The sequence below is a fragment of the Indicator indicator genome, chromosome 5, assembly GCF_027791375.1.
Source record: "Indicator indicator isolate 239-I01 chromosome 5, UM_Iind_1.1, whole genome shotgun sequence".
NCBI lineage: Eukaryota > Metazoa > Chordata > Aves > Piciformes > Indicatoridae > Indicator > Indicator indicator.
Window position 1 is genome coordinate 1,690,624 of NC_072014.1, and position 18,278 is coordinate 1,708,901.

An 18,278-nucleotide genomic window follows, 5' to 3' on the forward strand; every position below is an offset into this window, starting at 1 on the left:
AACAGGACCTGCAAGCCCTTTTATGGACAGGTTTTTTTGGCTGCATGTCTACCACAGGAGCAGGTAATCTGACACATCAGTAGACTGGAACTCACTTCTGTTGAGGCATTTTGAATTTAAGTTATGATCCTCGACTCTGTGTCGAGTCTCCTGCTTTGAGTTTGGCTTTGATAGAAGGATATGCATGTCAAAAAATCTGAAAGAGTTCAACTGTGCTCCCAGGAGAGCTTCTTTCCACTTCACCATCTCATGCCACTCATCAGCTTTTGCTGCATTTAAATTAGGTAGCACTTTGCCATTATAAAAATAAATGCTGTGAATTCAGTTTCCCCTTACCTGCACATCAGGGAGAGCAGAACGACAGTGAACCTCCCCTCTTGTTTAATTCTTATGTAAAAAACTGACATGGAAACACAAACTGTAAGGATTTTCTCAATAATTCTTTCCTTCAGCAAATGTGCAGATGCAGAAAGAATTCATTAAACACCCAGCTGGACTGATAATTGAATAAAAATGGGAAATGTAGACTTAAACATAGTTCAAACACTGAGAGAGGATTCTTGATGGGCATTTTTGGAGATATCAGCAGTCCTGGGATTCAGACTCCAGCATTCAGGCCTGTGAATTCTGACCAGTCTCAAACAGACTCCAGCATTTCGGCTTTTCCTGGCATTCTCAACAATTTGGAGAACACCACTGAAGGAGGCTGTTAAAAAAGTTTTTCATTTCCTGGCATGTCAAGAGAATCTGAGCTCAGATTCCCAGCCCCAAACAGGACACTGTCCAGGGTGCAGCTGCCACTGCTTGTAGTCAAATTGAACAGTTTCCTACTCTCTAGGGAACTGGCTGATCTGATTACATGCAGTGAAGTACACCACCACTGTGTGAGCAATGGCAACAGATATCAACAAGCTCTTTTGCACCACCAAGTCACCAGATATTCTTTCCTCTGGAAGTAACTTCCTTGGTTTCAGGCTTTTTGACACATCTCAGTGCCAACATGGTACAATCACAGAGCATGCTGGTATTCCATTCACCCCCAGGCCTCCTCTTCTTCTGCTTGGAGTCTGGGCATTGTTTTATTTCCAAGGCTGCTGTGTGAAATGAATTGGTTAAGTGATCCATGCCAAATTTTAATGATATATTCAGTACCTTACAACAGTTCAATGGAGCTTTTACAGAAAATCACACTTGGAGCTCACCTTTGCATCCTCTGGAAGAAAATTACAGGTTAGAAGGGTTTTGAAAACTGAGCTAACTACTGGTTTATGATGAAAGATCTTTTCTCCTTTGTCACAAATACTGCTGCCCATCAATTTTCCTTCAGGTTGAAAAGAGAGGTCTCAACTGTGCACAGGCATGGAGTAGCAAAGACATTTCCCATCAGATGAATTCTTAAAAATCTTTATTGTTAGAAACAAACAAGGACAGGAGAAAATGTGAGTTGTGACAATGGTCTGGTCAGGATAAGGCCAAACAACTCAAACCCAGGGGGTTACTTGGCTAATGGGAAGTGCATACTGATGATGATTGGAAGAAAGTTGAACTGGGGCAGGGGACAGGAGGAAATTTTGCATCATCAGAAGAGTTTCTCATTCAGAGTTTGTTGCCATTGAATTTGGACTATTGTTTCATCTGGAATTCATAATTATTTCCTAAAAATAGACCTAAGCTTTAGGGGCAAGAGAGTACTTATGCCTTCTGGACCACACACATGCTGATAGGGCTCCTTGACTTCTGTGGTCTTGGCTTAGAAGGACAATAAAGTTTTGGTGTAAAGGAATGCTCTTCCTTGAAAGAGTTGTATGAGAAACTGCCTTCCTACGATGAGAGGATGTGCCCAGTGAGATGTCCCATTTGTGCCTCAGGCTGGCAAATGCAATTATACAATTAGCATTTTATTTCTGTGGAAGTGTTCCATTCTGGCTAGCTCTGCCAGAAGAAGTGCCAAATGCTTCCTGTCTCTTGAACTAAATGAGAGAGCTGTCCCACGTGCCTCAGCTCTGCTCCAGACTGGCTGCAACTAGCTGATTTCTATCATGGGTATGCTAGGCCAAGAGCACAGTTGTTGACTCCAAGGAAGTCATGCCTCAATAGTTCTCTTGGTCTCATTATGAGGCCTGGCTCAAAGCATAAAGCAATCGTTTGGAAGTGCCACGACCACACTGGCAATACACTCATGGAAAGCACAGAGGTGGGATAGATCATGGAACACCTTAGGCTGGAAGAGACCTCAGAGATCATCTAACCCAACCTCCTGCCATGGGCAGGGACACCTCTCAACCAGCCCAGGTTACTCAAGGTCCCATCCAACCTGCCCTTCAACATCTCCAGGGAGGGGGCAGCCACAACCTCTCTGGACTAATCCAGAGGTTTGCCACCCTCCTAGTGAGGAATTTCTTCCTAAGATCCAATTTAAACCTATTCTCCTTCATTCAATCCTTTTCCCCTTGTCCTGTGGATGGGCACTCTTGTAAAAAGTCCCTCTGCAGCCTTCCTGTAGGATTCCTTCAGCTGTTGGAAGGCAGCTCTAAGGTTCCCCCAGAGACTTCTCCTTGGTGAGGGCAACAGGTGAGGAGGACTGGAAAGAACTTAGGAGAACTAAGAAGGCATTTTAGCAAGCAGCCTTGTTCAAAAGCAGCAGCCCTGCAGGAATGAGATACCAGCACACTGGGAGCACTGCTCTGGAGCACTTCAACACTTTTTGACAGATATCCAAGCTGTGCTGCGAGGGCATTGGTTTCACTCCAGCAACTGATCTGACAGAGAGGAGAACAGACATGCGAGGTGAAATAGAATTACTGTTCCTTTGTACTACTCCTTTGTGAGGCAGATACCAACATGTGTTCCCTCCACAAAGTATTTCACCAAAGAGTCCTGATGATTGAGGGGAATTTAAATATTCATTTCCAAAGGAAGGGTATGGACCTAAAGGGGGTGGGTGTGGAAACCAGTCTCCCTGGAGAGGAGGGAGGACTACATAAACTGGTGAAATCAGCAGCCCAGCTGAAGTGCATGTACACCAATGCACGCAGTATGGGCAACAAACAAGATGAACTGGAACTCTTGGTTCACCAGGCGAACTATGATGTAGTTGCCATCACAGAAACATGGTGGGACAATTCTCACAATTGGAGTACCGCACTGTGGGGTTATAAGCTCTTTAGGAGAGACAGGCAAGGGAGAAGAGGAGGAGGGATGGCCCTGTATATTAGGGAATCCTTTGATGCCTCAGAGCTTGAGGTTGATGATGAAAGGGCTGAATGCTTGTGGGTTAAAATCAGAGGGAGGCCACACAAAACTGACATCCTGGTTGGAGTCTGTTATAGACCACCCAACCAGGACGAGGAGGCTGATGAGATATTCTATAAGCAGCTGGAAGCTGTCTCAAGATCATCAGACCTTGTCCTTGTGGGGAACTTTAACCTACCAGACATCTGCTGGGAACTTAATTCAGCAGAGAGGAGACAGTCCAGAAGGTTCCTAGAGTGCATGGATGACAACTTCCTGATGCAGCTCTTAGGTGAACCTACCAGGGACAAGGCTCTGCTTGATCTGCTGTTCTGAAATAGAGAAGGGCTGGTGGGAGATGTGATGGTTGGAGGCTGTCTAGGGTGCAGTGACCATGAGATAGTGGAGTTTTCAATATGCAGGGAAATAGGGAGGAGCAGTAACAGAACCCTCACTTTGGACTTTTGGAGGGCAAACTTCAGGTTGTTCAGGCAACTTATTCGGAAAGTTCCCTGGGTAACATCCCTTAAGAAGAAAGGGGTCCAGGATGGTTGGACCTACTTCAAACAGGAGCTCCTAAACGCACAGGAACTGGCAGTTCCCACATGCCATAAGACGAGCCGGCGGGGAAGACGACCGGCCTGGATGAGCAAGCAGCTCCTGAAGGATTTAAGGGAAAAAAAGAGGGTTTATCGCCTTTGGAAAGGGGGGGAGGCAACTAGTGATATGTTTAAGGATGTTGCTAGATCATGTAGAAGAAAAATTAGAGAGGCAAAAGCACAGTTAGAAATTAAACTGGCCGCTTCCGTGAAGGACAACAAAAAGCATTTTTATAAATATATTAATGCTAAAAAGAGGGGCAAGAGGAGCCTCCACTCTTTATTGGACGTGGAGGGTAACATTGTAACTAAGGATGAGGAGAAGGCTGAGATTCTAAATACCTTCTTTGCCTCCATTTTCAACAGTAAGGCAGGAGGACTTCAGGATAACTGGCCTCCTGAGCTGGTTGCTGGGGTCAAGGAGCAGTGTTGTACTCCTGAAATCCATGTGGAATTAGTTCGAGACATGTTGAGTCACTTGGATATTCACAAGTCCATGGGACCTGATGGGATTCATCCTAGGGTGCTGAAAGAGCTGGCAGATGAGCTGGCCAAGCCTCTCTCCATCATTTTCCACCAGTCCTGGCTCACTGGAGAGGTCCCAGAAGACTGGAAACTGGCCAGTGTGACACCCATCCACAAGAAGGGCTGAACAGAAGAACCTGGAAACTACAGGCCTGTCAGCCTGACCTCAGTGCCAGGGAAAATCATGGAGCAGATTGTCTTGGGGGCAATCACTGCGCACCTGAAGGATGGCCAAGGAATCAGGCCCAGCCAACATGGGTTTAGGAAGGGCAGGTCCTGCCTCACCAACCTGATCTCCTTCTATGATCAGGTGACCAGCCTGGTGGACATAGGAAAGGCTGTGGATGTAGTCTACCTGGACTTCAGCAAGGCCTTTGACACTGTCCCCCACAGCAAACTCCTGGCCATGCTGGCAGCCTGTGGCTTGGACAGCAGCACTCTGTGCTGGGTTAGGAACTGGCTGGAGGGCTGAGCCCAGAGAGTGGTGGTGAATGGTGCCACATCCAGCTGGCAGCCTGTCACTAGTGGTGTCCCCCAGGGATCAGTGCTGGGCCCCATCCTGTTCAATATCTTTATTGATGATCTGGATGAGGGGATTGAGTCCATCATCACTAAATTTGCAGATGACACCAAGCTGGGAGCAGGTGTTGATCTGTTAGAAGGTAGAAGGGCTCTGCAGAGGGACCTTGACAGGCTGGACAGATGGGCAGAGTCCAACAGGATGGCATTCAACAAATCCAAGTGCCGGGTGCTCCACTTTGGCCACAACAACCCCATGCGGAGCTACAGGCTGGGGTCAGAGTGGCTGGAGAGCAGCCAGACAGAAAGGGACCTGGGGGTACTGGTTGACAGCCACCTGAACATGAGCCAGCAGTGTGCCCAGGTGGCCAAGAGAGCCAATGGCATCCTGGCCTGCATCAGGAATAGTGTGGCCAGCAGGAGCAAGGGAGGTCATTGTACCCCTGTACACAGCACTGGTTAGGCCACACCTTGGGTACTGTGTCCAGTTCTGGGCCCCTCAGTTTAGGAAAGATGTTGAATTGCTGGAGCATGTCCAGAGAAGGGCAACGAGGCTGGTGAGAGGCCTTGAGCACAAGCCCTATGAGGAGAGGCTGAGGGAGCTGGGACTGTTTAGCCTGGAGAAGAGGAGGCTCAGGGGTGACCTCATTGCTGTCTACAACTACCTGAAGGGAGGTTGTAGCCAGGTGGGGGTTGGTCTCTTCTCCCAGGCAACCAGCAGCAGAACAAGAGGACACAGTCTCAAGCTGCGCCAGGGGAGGTTTAGGCTGGAGGTGAGGAGAAAGTACTTCACAGAGAGAGTGGTTGGCCATTGGAATGGGCTGAGGTGTTCAAGAGGGGATTGGATGTGGCACTTGGTGCCATGGTTTAGATAGTCATGAGGTTCAGGGTGACAGGTTGAACTCGATGATCTTCGAGGTCTCTTCCAGCCTTCTTGATTCTATGATTCTATGATTCTATGATTCTAAAGAATTCAACATTGAAGGAGAAAAGGAGAGAGAGTAACTGGTTTCCTTTCTCTCTGTGGGCAGATTCAGCCCCTGACAGCACTGGCAAGAAGATGGACAGCCTATAGATCCCAAACATCTCAGGCAGTCATTAACAGTTTCATTAACATAATCACAAGCCTGAGAGTCTTTAAGAACACTAGAGAGGAACACCCACACCTACTCAGGTTTGGGTGGTGGTGGTGTGGGGTTTTTAATGAGGGGTAACAAATCCCAAGGATAGACACATTAACTCTTAATAAAAGGAGGATTTCCATCATAGAATGCAAGGGATTGGGAAGGACCTCCAGAGATCATGAGTCCAACCCCTAGGAACAGTACTTGGCTCATGGCAAAAGGACAGCTCCCCATCTGGGGAGATAACCACACCTTGGCAAACGTGACCTGGGAGAGACTTTTGGCCCTTTACCTCATGGCAGTTTGTCACTTCTCTGGAGACTGGCATGCAGTGCTAAATGAGATTCCTTCACCTAATCAGCTACAGAAAATAAAAAGGAAAACCTGAAAGGTGAAGGCTTAAATGACACCATAAGTCTGAAAGTTGAAGGATTAAACAACAACAGAACTCAACAGAAGTGAACCCTTTGTTACCCAGGGTTGCCAATGAACACTGCCAAGTTACAATCACCTTCAGTCCTTCCTATTTGATTATGAACCCGATTGTTAGACTTCCATCACAAGGCATAAAAGCCTCCTTCTGTGATCTCTTTCCATCCAGGGTGACAAAAATAACCGATCACTGGCCTATAAAGAAGTGGAAAGGCAAGAAAAACATTCTGCTCCCTTCCTGGTCCAGGAGAAACACAATTGGGCCATGAAGATTAGGTCAGTTAGACATTCCCAGAAAAGGAGATTAAAGAAAAGGAAGTGTCACATCCTGCTCTTCTGAGAGGCCAGCAGAGTTGTGAGGCACTCCCTGTGCAGAGCAGACACCATCCACCATCCACCATCTACAGCTGGGTTAGTCAGATATGATTGGAACTGGCTCTCCTGCCGCTTCCAGAAGCCAGCACCAGAGCTCATCTTTCTGTCTTGTTTCTTCTTACCCCCTTCTTCCACAGCAGCAGCATTTTGTATAGTGTGTAACTGATTTCAAGGGTCCAAGGGGAAGCAAACCTGTAACAGACCCTGGCTGTGTCTTTGAAGTCTCCCTTTCATTTCTCTAATGGCTCTGTTGTAATTAGATTTGCAAAACCAGCAAAAGGTCTCCTTTTGAATGGCCACAGCTGTTGGCATCACGATTACATTGAATAATTTGCTGGTTTCATTTTAGTTGCTAAACAATAAGAAACAATGAGAGCCTCTTGTTGAAGATGATTTCATTGGCTAAGTTTTCTCTTTTTTTTCCCCTGGCTGCCTTTGCCTTTCTTTGTGTGCTGGGCACCAACTACCCCATCAAAAAGACATTTATACCTTCTGTGGGCCATGCAAAACAACAGCTGGTATGTCACTACTCTTCTTTTGTTAAACAAATGTAAGAAGTGATTTTGGGCACTCAGGACCTGAGAAATGAATGCTCAGACTCAGACACCTGTGCAAAGTCTGTTTTCAGAAAAACCCTGTGCATCAGTCCTCATGAAAAAAAGAGCAGCAAAACTTTGATCTCACAGAAGTGCTGCTGGGTTAGTTCACCATCACTGAAGAGCAGGGATGAAAATCCTGTCAATAAGTAAATACTAAATATAAAGTCGTTTCTCCTGTCTACATTGAAGCCCAACCAGTGGCAGACAGAAGGAAAGCCAAGAGCAGTGCTATGAAAAGTTGCTCTCTGTGGGTTTCCAAAGGGGTGTATGAGTTTTGCTGATAAGCTGTTGGATACTCATGACTGGAACCTGACTGTCACAAGGCCTGAAAATCAAAGGTTAGGTTTCTGCTGCACACCCTCTGTGTTCAGGAGTGCTTTACAAGGCAACCTGAGTGTAAATTTTCACATGCTATAAACAGCCAGCCCCATGGCTCACCCCCCAGACCTTGCACTTACCCTTGGCTGCAGTTTGGATGACACGGATGGCACTCGCGATCCTCATCAGCATATTTGAAAATGAAGCTGTTGGCTCCCTGTAAGCCATCAGGGCACTTTTCCACACAATTTGGACCATCCTTAAAGTGGAAACACTTTGTGCAGTGGTCAGGTCCCTGGAAAGTGTGGAAGAAAAGAATAAAGTGCGTTCAGGTTACTCTGTCCTCTGCTGCACTAGAATTGCAGGTCCTAGACTGACAGCACACTCAGCAGTGCCTGCAGCAGCATTCCTTTCCCAGTGGCCAGTGAGTTAGCTACATGGTTCCAGTCTCTGGTAAGGAGCAGCTGATGTGTAAACCTGCAGGTTCTGGCCATAAACTTATCCTGTAAGATGTAACACTAAATTCTAGCTTCTAAATAGCTTTCTCAGTGTTATTGGTGTGCTTAACACAATGGAACTCATGCCCACTTTCACTCTGAGAAATTCCCCACAACATTCTTCAGGCTTGAGCTACATCTGCAAAGCAACCGCAATGGCCTTTCAGTAGGGTCCCTGAGCTCTGCATTCCATAATTGCTTTCCACACTGCATTCTCCCTGTGGAATCTGGTCACGACAGTACTGATGATCTAGAGGCTCTCCTTTTCCTTAGTGCATATACAGACTAAATAACAAGGGGGAATGGTTTGAAGCTGAGGGAGAGCAGGGTTAGACTGAAGCTAAGGAAGAAGTTCTTCAGTAGGTGGGTAGTGAGACTCTGGAACAGGCTGCCCAGGGAGGCTGTGGATGCTTCCTCTCTGGGGGTGTTCAAGGCCTGGTTGGATGAGGCCTTGAGCAGCCAAGTCTACTTGAGAGGTGTCCCTGCCTGTGGTGGGGAGGTTGAAGCAGATGAGCTCTAAGGTCTCTTCCAACCTAAGCCATGCTGTGATTCTGTGAAGTATGAACCAAGGCTCCTGGACAAAGCAAAAGCACAATTTCAACACTGTGATGAAAAGCCAGCTTATAACTAAATCTGGTGTTCAGGATGGACACTGGTCCAGGATTTCATGTCCTATGGATAATTTTCCAATGCTATGAACACCTGAAACATCAGCTTCCAGCTTTTTGGATGTGTGGCAGCAAACAGAATTTGCAACAAAAATTATAATGACTTTTTTTTCACTTTAGTATGTACACCACAGAAACAAGGAAATAAACCATGGGTTACATTTTCTCAACATTGAAGAGCTAAAATACAACTTATGGTTGCAGAGGATACTCACTGCTTTTAATCCTGGCAATACAAAAGGACCAAAAGAAAGATAACTTCTACCTCACAGCAGAGCAATAATCTTTTAAAGACTCGCTGGCCATTATGAAGGTGACAGCCACAGCTAACATTCATTTAGCATGCCTGGAAACCATTCTCTCTCAAACAACCTACAAGGCTAACCTAAGGTAAAAAGGAAAAAAGAGAAAACCCCCAACATATTGTTCAAGCTAACTGAGGGATTAAGATAAAGTCCCACAAAAAAAAAAATGTAACTGAAGTTGTAGCAGAACAAAGCAGAACAGAGAATAAAGAATCGAGGTGGTGATAAGAGAGGGCACTCAAATCACAACTGCATGCAACTCTCTGCATCTGTGTTACTGAGGCATTAGGACAATTTGGGAATGAAAAGAAGAACTTTTAAAACCCCTTCTTTAAGCAGGCTGATCCTAGACAGCTTATTGCCTGCACCAATCCAACACAAGCAGCGTTCTTTCCCTGCATGCACACTGCAGATGTTCTCTGCTTTTGTTGGTGCTGATTTTCAGCAGGCACTTTCAAGCCTGGTGGCAGGGAAGGTGTGTGCTGTTGCTCCCTTGAAGAATCTAGCCCCTAGCACAGGAAGCTTTGCTCTTACCGGCCCATAGCAGGTGATCATGTTCTCTTCCATCTTCTCACATTGGGGATCACACTCCACACACACAGAGCCGTTCACAAATTCCCGAAATTCCCTAGGAAAACACCGTCAGGGAGGTTAGGGGAAAGCAAGAAGATAGACTGCAACTGAAACAAGGCAGCTGGCTCTTCACATGGTGGCAACCATCTCATCTTCACTAAGGTCAGGAGGCTGTGCCAGCTGAGATCACTACTGCTAACAACATTATGCAAGGTCCTACATCTGAGTCGGCACAATCCAAGGCACAAATAGAAACTGGGCACAGAGTGGGTTGAGAGTAGCCCTGAAGAGAAGGACTCAGGGGTGCTGGTAGATGAGAAGCTTCCCAGGATCCAGCAGTGCCCTCATGCAGCCCAGCAGGCCGCTGTGTGGTGGGGTGCAGCAGGAGGAGTGTGGGCAGCAGGGCAAGAGAGGGGATTCTGCCCCTTGGCTCTGCTCAGAGCCCACATCCAATCCTGCCTCCAGTTCTGGTGTCCCCACCATGAGAGGGACATAGATCTCTTGGAACAAGTCCAGAGGAGGCCACAAAGATGATCCAGGGGCTGGAACACCTCTGCTATGAGGACAGGCTGAGGGAGCTGGGGGTGTTCAGCCTGGAGAAGAGAAGGCTCCAGGGGGACCTTAGAGCTGCCTGCCAATAGCTGAAGGGATCCTACAGGAAGGCTGCAGAGGGACTTTTTACAACAGTGTCCACCAACAGGACAAGAGGAAATGGATTGAAACTGAAGGAGAATAGGTTTAGATTGGATCTTAAGGAGAAAGTTTTCACTGCAAGTGTGGCAAGGCTCTGGCATGGATTGTCCAGAGAGGTTGTGGCTGCCCTCTCCCTGGAGATGTTGAAGGGCAGCTGTTGGATGGGGCCTTGAGTAACCTGGGCTGGTTGAGAGGTGTCCCTGCCCATGGCAGGAGGTTGGGTTAGATGATCTCTAAGGTTCTCTTCCAGCCTAAGCCCTTCTAGGATTATGCAAGTCAAGTAGAAGACATCTTGCTTCTAGTATAAAACCATAGTGGCTTTGTCCCCTCTTCTGTAAGAAATAAAGACCTTTTTTATCCATGCCATTGTCATGTATGGCTCAGATTCAGGAAGCCACTTCTTGCATGTGAGAGATCACCCTCAGGTAGGAAAAGATTAGCAAAAGCATTTCTTACAGTGCTGCTCTGGTTGAGTCACACTTCCAGGAGCTCTGGTTTTAATACCTCTCTCCAAAAGCCCTGCAACTTCTTCATCAACAATCATTACAGACTGAGGTCTCAATCTAAAAAATCTCCAAACAAGTCTTTTTGCTCATTTATTTGATGAACACACAAGAAATTATCACTAATGTGGGGTTTTAAAAACATCTTAAATTATTATTTATTAACCACTTATAAGGGGGAATAAAAGTAGTAGCTCTTCCTTCAAACATCAGTTGTCTCATTTTGGCTGCCAGCTCCCCCTCACAAAAACCTTCCAGCACACTCTCAACACAATTTTTACCACTCTCATCTAGGCTGAGATGAATTAACCTCTGAACAGATCACTTATTAGCTCCAACTAACCACGGACAAACTCTGTGTAACTAGTTCAGACTGGACACATCTAGGCCTTGCAGATGAATCCCACCTCACTGCATGAACCAGGTGAAATATTTGCATTAACCACTCAAAGATGTGCTGCACACTCATGTGAGTGGCCTCCAGTAATAGCCAGGGGCAAGCTGGGTGCCTCCCTGGTTTGTTTACATCATTCCTCTACAGTCAGAGGTTCCCTTACAATAATACAGGTGAGGAGAAGCTCACTGGACTGCTGCAAGTGAGCTGAGCATTCCCTGAATTGGGACATGAATCTGTTGAGCACGAAGAGAGGAGCCAAATACATCTGCCATGCAGAACTTGCTGTCCACCAGCACTCCCAGGTCCTTCTCTACAGGGCTGCTCTCCAGCAGACCACTTCCCAGCCTGTACTGCTGCAGTTTCTTCTTCCTTCCCAGGTGCAGGATTCTGCACTTATCTATAGTTTCCTGGAACCTCTTTCTTGCCCTTTTTGATGACTGGAGTGACATTGGCTTTGCTCCAATCCACAGGCACCTCTCCTGTTTGCCATGATTTTGCACCAATGATGTCAAGTAGTCAAGTAGGGCTTGTTCAGCATCATCAACAATACAAAAGGTGCAATCAACTTTTGATGCTGCGTGGAAGTTTTAGTTAGCAGAGTACGAGGTAAAGCCTTTTCTACAAGTATGTATATAGAAGAATGTGGAAATCCTTAGAACTTATCCCAAAATATCTTTCACTCAGTATCAGTAATATTGGCAATGGAGCCAGACACTTAATGATTAATGTAAACCCCAAACAACTTCCTCATTGATGTCCTGAACAAGATAATCAGCAGCTCCAGGGGGAAGTGCAAGGAAAACGTCTTACCCATCATACAGGTTACAAGAGTCTATGCAGGTCCTTCCCCTGATGAAGCGCTTGCAGGAGAGACACTGGTCAGGTCCTGGCCCCCAGCAGCCATCACTTGAGCATAACTCATTACACACCATTCCATCAGCAGCTGCAGAGAGACAGAGCACACTGCCATTAATTTACACAGCCCTCTGGATCTCAGAGGAAAAGATTTCATTCAGCATTCCACCACACCTAGGAAAGTGAACCTCCAGATTTTCTAGAAACAGAACTGAGGAGAAGCCAAAAATTATCCTCAGCCAGCTACAGGAACACACTGTGCACCTTCAGCTTGAATGCCACACACCAACCAGACTATCCTTTCAGAAAGGCTATGAAAAAGAGAGGAAAAGATCCAAGAGAGTGCTGAAAGGATGATCAAAACTAGAGAAGAGAATCATAGAATCACACAGAGTCATCCAGGCTAGACAGGAGCTCCGAGCTGATCCAGCACAGCCATTTCACCCACTGCACCAAGTCTGTCACCACACCATGTCCCCAAGCACTAGATCTAAGCACCTTCAGGGATGGCAACTCAACCACCTCCCTGGGCAGCTGTTCCAGTGCCTCACAACCCTGTCTGTGAAAAAATGTTTCCTAATGTCCAGCCTAAACCTCCCCTGGCACAGCTTGAGGCCATTCCTCCAATTCTGTCCTTATTGCATAATAAACAGAGAAGTAGCCTTAGATTTGGATGAGAAAAACCATGATAAACATCTGTAAAGTCAGGAATGACAAGGAGAAGGTAAAGCAGCATGAATTATAGAATCACAGAAACAACCAGGTTGGAAGAGACCTCCAAGCTCATCCAGTCCAACCTACCACCCAGCCCCATCCAATCAACCAGACCATGGCACTAAAGTGCCTCATCCAGGCTTCTCTTGAACATCTCCAGGGACACTGACCCCACCCCATCCGTGGGCAGCACATCCCAATGGCCAGTCTCTCTCTCTGGGAAGAACTTCCTCCTAACATCCAGCCTAGACCTCTCCTGGTGCAGCTTGAAACTGTGTCCTCTTGTTCTGGTGCTGGTTGCTTGAGAGAAGAGCCCAACCCCTACCTGGCTACAATCTCCCTTCAGGGAGTTGAGGAGAGCAATGAGGTCTGCCCTGAGCCTCCTCTTCTCCAGGCTAAACACCCCCAGCTCCCTCAACCTCTCCCCACAGGGCTGTGCTCCAGACTCCTCCCCAGCTTTGTTGCCCTTCTCTGGACACGTTCCAGTACCTCAACATCTCTCTTGAATTGAGGAGCCCAGGACTGGACACAGCACTCAAGGTGTGACCAGTGCTGAGTACAGGGAAGAATAACCTCCCTTGTCCTGCTGGCCACACTATTCCTGATCCAGGCCAGGATGCCATTGGCTCTCCTGGCCACCTGGGCACACTGCTGGCTCATGTTCAGCCTACTATTGACCAGCACCCCCAGGTCCCTCTCTGCCTGGCTGCTCTCCAGCCACTCTGTCCCCAGCCTGTAGCACTGCTTGGGGTTGTTGTGGCCAAAGTGTAGAACCCTGCACTTAGCCTTGTTAAATCTCATCCCAGTGGCCTCTGCCCACCCATCCAGCCTGTCCAGGTCCCTCTGCAGGGCCCTCCTGCCCTCCAACAGATCAACTCCTGCTCCTAACTTGGTGTCCTCTGCAAACTTCCTGATGATGGACTCCATCCCCTCATCCAGATCATCAGTAAAGGTATTGAACAAGATGGGGCCCAGCACTGATCCCTGGGGGACACCACCAGTGACTGGCTGCCAGCTGGATGTGGCACCATTCACCACCACAATACATGAAAGTATTGTACCTGGTTTCTTCCAAGTCCCTCATGGGCATTCAAAGAGACAGGGACCCTATAGAGTTCAGAATGCAGAGTTTTCTTCACAGAAGATACAGAGCAAGCTGCAGATTTGAAGGGCATGGCACATGATAGAAATTTAAATGATTTGAAAAACCAGTGGTCCAAATCCAGAGAAGGGCTAGTGAGCTAAAATATAAATCAGCATATCTGAAGTGAGGACTCTCAGAAATCAAATTCATGGTTGGTGGAGAAAGAGTTGAAGGGAAGTCACCATTAATGGCGATTTGTAAATTGTTTATTGAAAAAGCACCTGAATAACCAGCCTTGATATCACAGCCCCCAAACCCCCATAAAATACACAGTGAAAACAGGGCAAGGGGGAAGGGTGGCTTCCACAGCACCATTCATTCTGTATTTTTATTGGTGTTATGGGTTGAATTAGATCCCCCCCAACCATTTCTCCTTCAGTAAATCTGCCCCCAGAGAGCAAATCCATCACATGCAGAATTTGGAAGTGAAAATGGAATTGTATTTACAAAAGAAAAGAAACTAAATATATAACAGCATAAAAGGCAATAAACCTGTACAAAATGTAGTTACATTTATACACACAGTTTGACAGCTCACACAAGTTCCCCTGGTCCCCTCCTCGCTCCCACCCCCCCTCCTTAGGGACAGCAGGCCCCAAGGAAAGCTCAGCCTCGCCCTTCCACTTGTACCTCTTACAGAAACCAAATAGCAAAGGCCCAAGGTCAGAAGGAAGATAGCACAGCCTGAATTCCAAAAGCAAAGCAACAAGATCCAGCAGCCAAGAGAGCCCAAACCAACTCTGCTGCAAGACATAAGGTTCTCAATACACCAATATCCATTATATTATCTTATCTGTGGTTATTATTCCATATCCAGTCCCTCCATTATTTATCTTATATTCAGAAGTCTCTAGAAATTCCTATTCACAAATAGTATCTGAGTTAGAGACTAGCTCAAAAATACCAAAATTTGATGTAGATCTTTCTTTCCATAGTATCTACAGGACTGTGACAGATGCAGAAAAGGAGCACAGAGCAAAAGGAAGCACAAGTTATCTCTCCAGCACCTGAAGAAAGTCCAGCTGCACAGCATCAGCCACAACCTGGCATGTGAAAGGGTAGATCTCTTAATCTCAATTCACTCCTGCACAATGAAAAGCTTTATGCAAATGGATTACAGACTAGACTGGGTAGATTACAAACAAGCAAGAACTGAAGGAGCAGAGATGGAAACTATATATATAAACACCTGTTTGTTTTTTAAACCACAAGAAACCATTTCAGGGAAGTGTCAAATAATAATTAAAAGTATGCGCACGGGTAGAATTCTACCACCCCCTCCAATGCTGCAGTACAGGAGATGTCCAGTTGGGAACAAACACCACAGTGCATACATATCAACACCAGCAACTGCACATCCCAGTATGGCTGCACAGCAAGGGGACTGGAAGAATAATAAAAAACAGCCAACCAACAAACCAAGCAACTCTGTTTTCACTGCAGGATACCTGATGGTTTTGTCTGCACTATCAAGGCTGGAATGCTGCAGTCAGGTGCTGAAACAGAATCACAGCAAACATCCCTTGGAAGAGACCTCCAAGCTCATCCAGACAAACCCTCAACTGCAGGGGCATGTCCCTAAGCACCAGCTCCAAGGCTGCTTGGACACCTCCAGGGATGGTGACTCCAGCACTGCCCATTCCAATGTCTGAGAGCTCCCTCTGCCAAGAAATATTTCCTAGCATCCAGCTTGAACTTCTCCTGCTGCAGCTTGAAACCATTTTCTCTGCTCCCGTCCCTTGCCACCAAGGAGCAGAGGCTGTCCCCTCCGGGCTCCAACTTCTCCGGGCTTCAGGGAGCTGGAAAGAGCAATGAGGTCTCCCTCAGCCTCTTCCCTGAACTCTGTTTTATGCTGGCAGTCAAAAGAACCACACCACACAAAGGCTGTATGAGCAGAGACAAAAATGTCTGCTTTTCACTGTTGTCCCAACCCCAAGTGTAGCAACATTTTTGTTAGAGCTACCAGACACCAGCAGCTCCACTATGCTGCCACTGACTGAACCTCCTAGCAATCAAAGGAACTAGGCAGAGGCTTTGCAGTAACAAATGCTCCAGGTGTAGCCCACAGGGTCCTTTCTCATCTACATTCAGATATTGCTTGTACATCTCAGTCTAATGCTGGCTTTATGCAGTACAGCTCAGGAAGTGCTGACCTGGCAGCAAAGGCCTCTTTCAGATTCATTGCCTACAGGAACACCCAGCAAACATCCCAGGTGAGACAGCTGGGGGTCCTTACAGGGGACCCCCAATTATGCCTTAGGATTTAGAGCACACTTGAGGGTTCCCCCAGAGGAGATCCAGCACTTCATGTCTGGTCTGCCAATGTCCCTTAATCCCATCCATTCTCATCGCAGAATCACAGAACCATTCAGGTTGGAAAAGTCCCTCAGGATCACCAAGTCCACCCCAGAACCCTACTCTACAAGGCTCACCCCTAAACCACAGCCCCAAGCACCACAGCCAAACCACCAAACACAGCCAGGCTTGGGGACTCCACCACCTCCCTGCCCAGCACATTCCAAGGCCTGACCACTCTTGATGGGAAAAAATTCTTCCTCCTGTCCAGTCTGACCCTGCCCTGCTGCAGCTTGAGGCTAATGAGCTGTGAGAAGAAAGCAGCACCAACCTCTCCACAACCTCCTTTCAGGGAGCTGGAGAGAGCCATGAAGTTCACCCTCAGCCTCCTCTCATGGTGATGTGTGACTGACACTGACCACAGAAACTAGGAGCTTTGCCACAGGGACATTGTCTGCCACAGAGACACCTGGGATGGACAGTTAAACTGGATCAAGAAATATATAAATAATGATAATTTAATGATAATGACAAATAAATAATGACAATTTATCAAACATACAAACAAAATGCCCAACCAACCAAACAAAACCAAAACAACAAAAACCCCAACCTAACCCAAGCCAAAACCAAAACAACAAGAAGAAAAGGAAGAAACCCAAACCCATAAACTCTAATAGTTCTAATCAAGCAATCCTTTCATATGAATAGTTTTATTTTCTAGTCAATGAATCACTGTGAGACTTGTCATGCAATAAAATACTCTCCTTGCTTTGACAACTGCTTTGTGTCTTAAGAGTATTAATAATCCTTCTGATTTTGTTTTATACACTCTCATCCCTGAAAGACAGTTTCTAACTGCTTCTTCCCCTTTTGGTAACCTGAAATTGTGCTTTTATTACTACTGGTTTCCTTTCTTTTCATTTTTCTCAGCTGTTAGACTACTCTGAAGCCAGAATTTATTTACAGACACACACCAGTATTATATAGATATTAGATATTATTTATCATAGAACAGTTTGAGTTGGAAGAGACCTTTAAAGGTCACGTAGTCCAACCTCCGTGCAGTCAGCAGGGACATAGAATCACAGAACCACAGAATAATAGACTCATAGAAAGGTCTCAGTTGAAAGGGACCTCCAAAGCTCATCCAGTCCAACCCCCTCTGCAGTCAGCAGGGACATCCTCAAATAGATCAGGTTGCCCACAGCCCTGTCCAGCCTCACCTTCAATATCTCCAGGCATGGGGCCTCAGCCACCTCCCTGGGCAAGCTCTTCCAGTCTTCCACCACCCTCATGCTGTTCCTCACATTCAATCTAAATCTGCTCTGCTCTAGTGTGAAGCCATTGCCCTTGGTCCTGTACATGCAGGCCTTTGCAAACAGCCTCTCTGCATCCTACACACAGGATATAGTGTATATCATATAAGATATACCCTATATTGCACAGGATATATTATATTATTACACAGGATATATTATGCTGGATATATTTATATTATATTTATACTTACTTATATTTATACCTATGTATTATGTTTAGTACAGCACTAAACTATCCCTTCAAATAGCAAGTAACACCACTACAAGATAGCTCAGAATATACACTGCATGTACTTATCATGCAGAGAAAAAGAGGGATTTCCAGTAAAGAAAATCATTCCCCCATTGAAACCAGCCAGCACAGTGCCTGTACTCTATGAAGAAAGCAGTAGGGGAAAAAAACCCAACCAAACAAAAACCAAACAAACCACTATTTGCTTCTGCTTATTTCTACATCACAGACTTGGTTTTGTATATGAATCTGGGCAAGAAATGATTGTTTGTCAGCTTCTAAACACCAGTTCCACTTGTCTGTCTTCTCCTCCTTCAGCTCTCTAGGTGGCTAAGGAAATGTTCCATCTTACAGACAT

General features: G+C 46.4%; 1 protein-coding gene across 1 annotated transcript in view; it reads right to left on the reverse strand.

The window, feature by feature from the left end:
* ERBB4 (erb-b2 receptor tyrosine kinase 4) overlaps nt 1–18,278 on the reverse strand; it is a 538,583-nt gene that overhangs the window by 227,819 nt on the left and 292,486 nt on the right. Inside the window, exons 13-15 of the mRNA XM_054380880.1 lie at nt 12,169–12,301; nt 9,727–9,820; nt 7,863–8,017 (exon numbers count right to left, since the gene is read on the reverse strand). Of these exons, the coding sequence (XP_054236855.1) occupies nt 7,863–8,017; nt 9,727–9,820; nt 12,169–12,301 (382 nt within the window). The remainder of the gene's footprint in view (nt 1–7,862; nt 8,018–9,726; nt 9,821–12,168; nt 12,302–18,278) is intronic.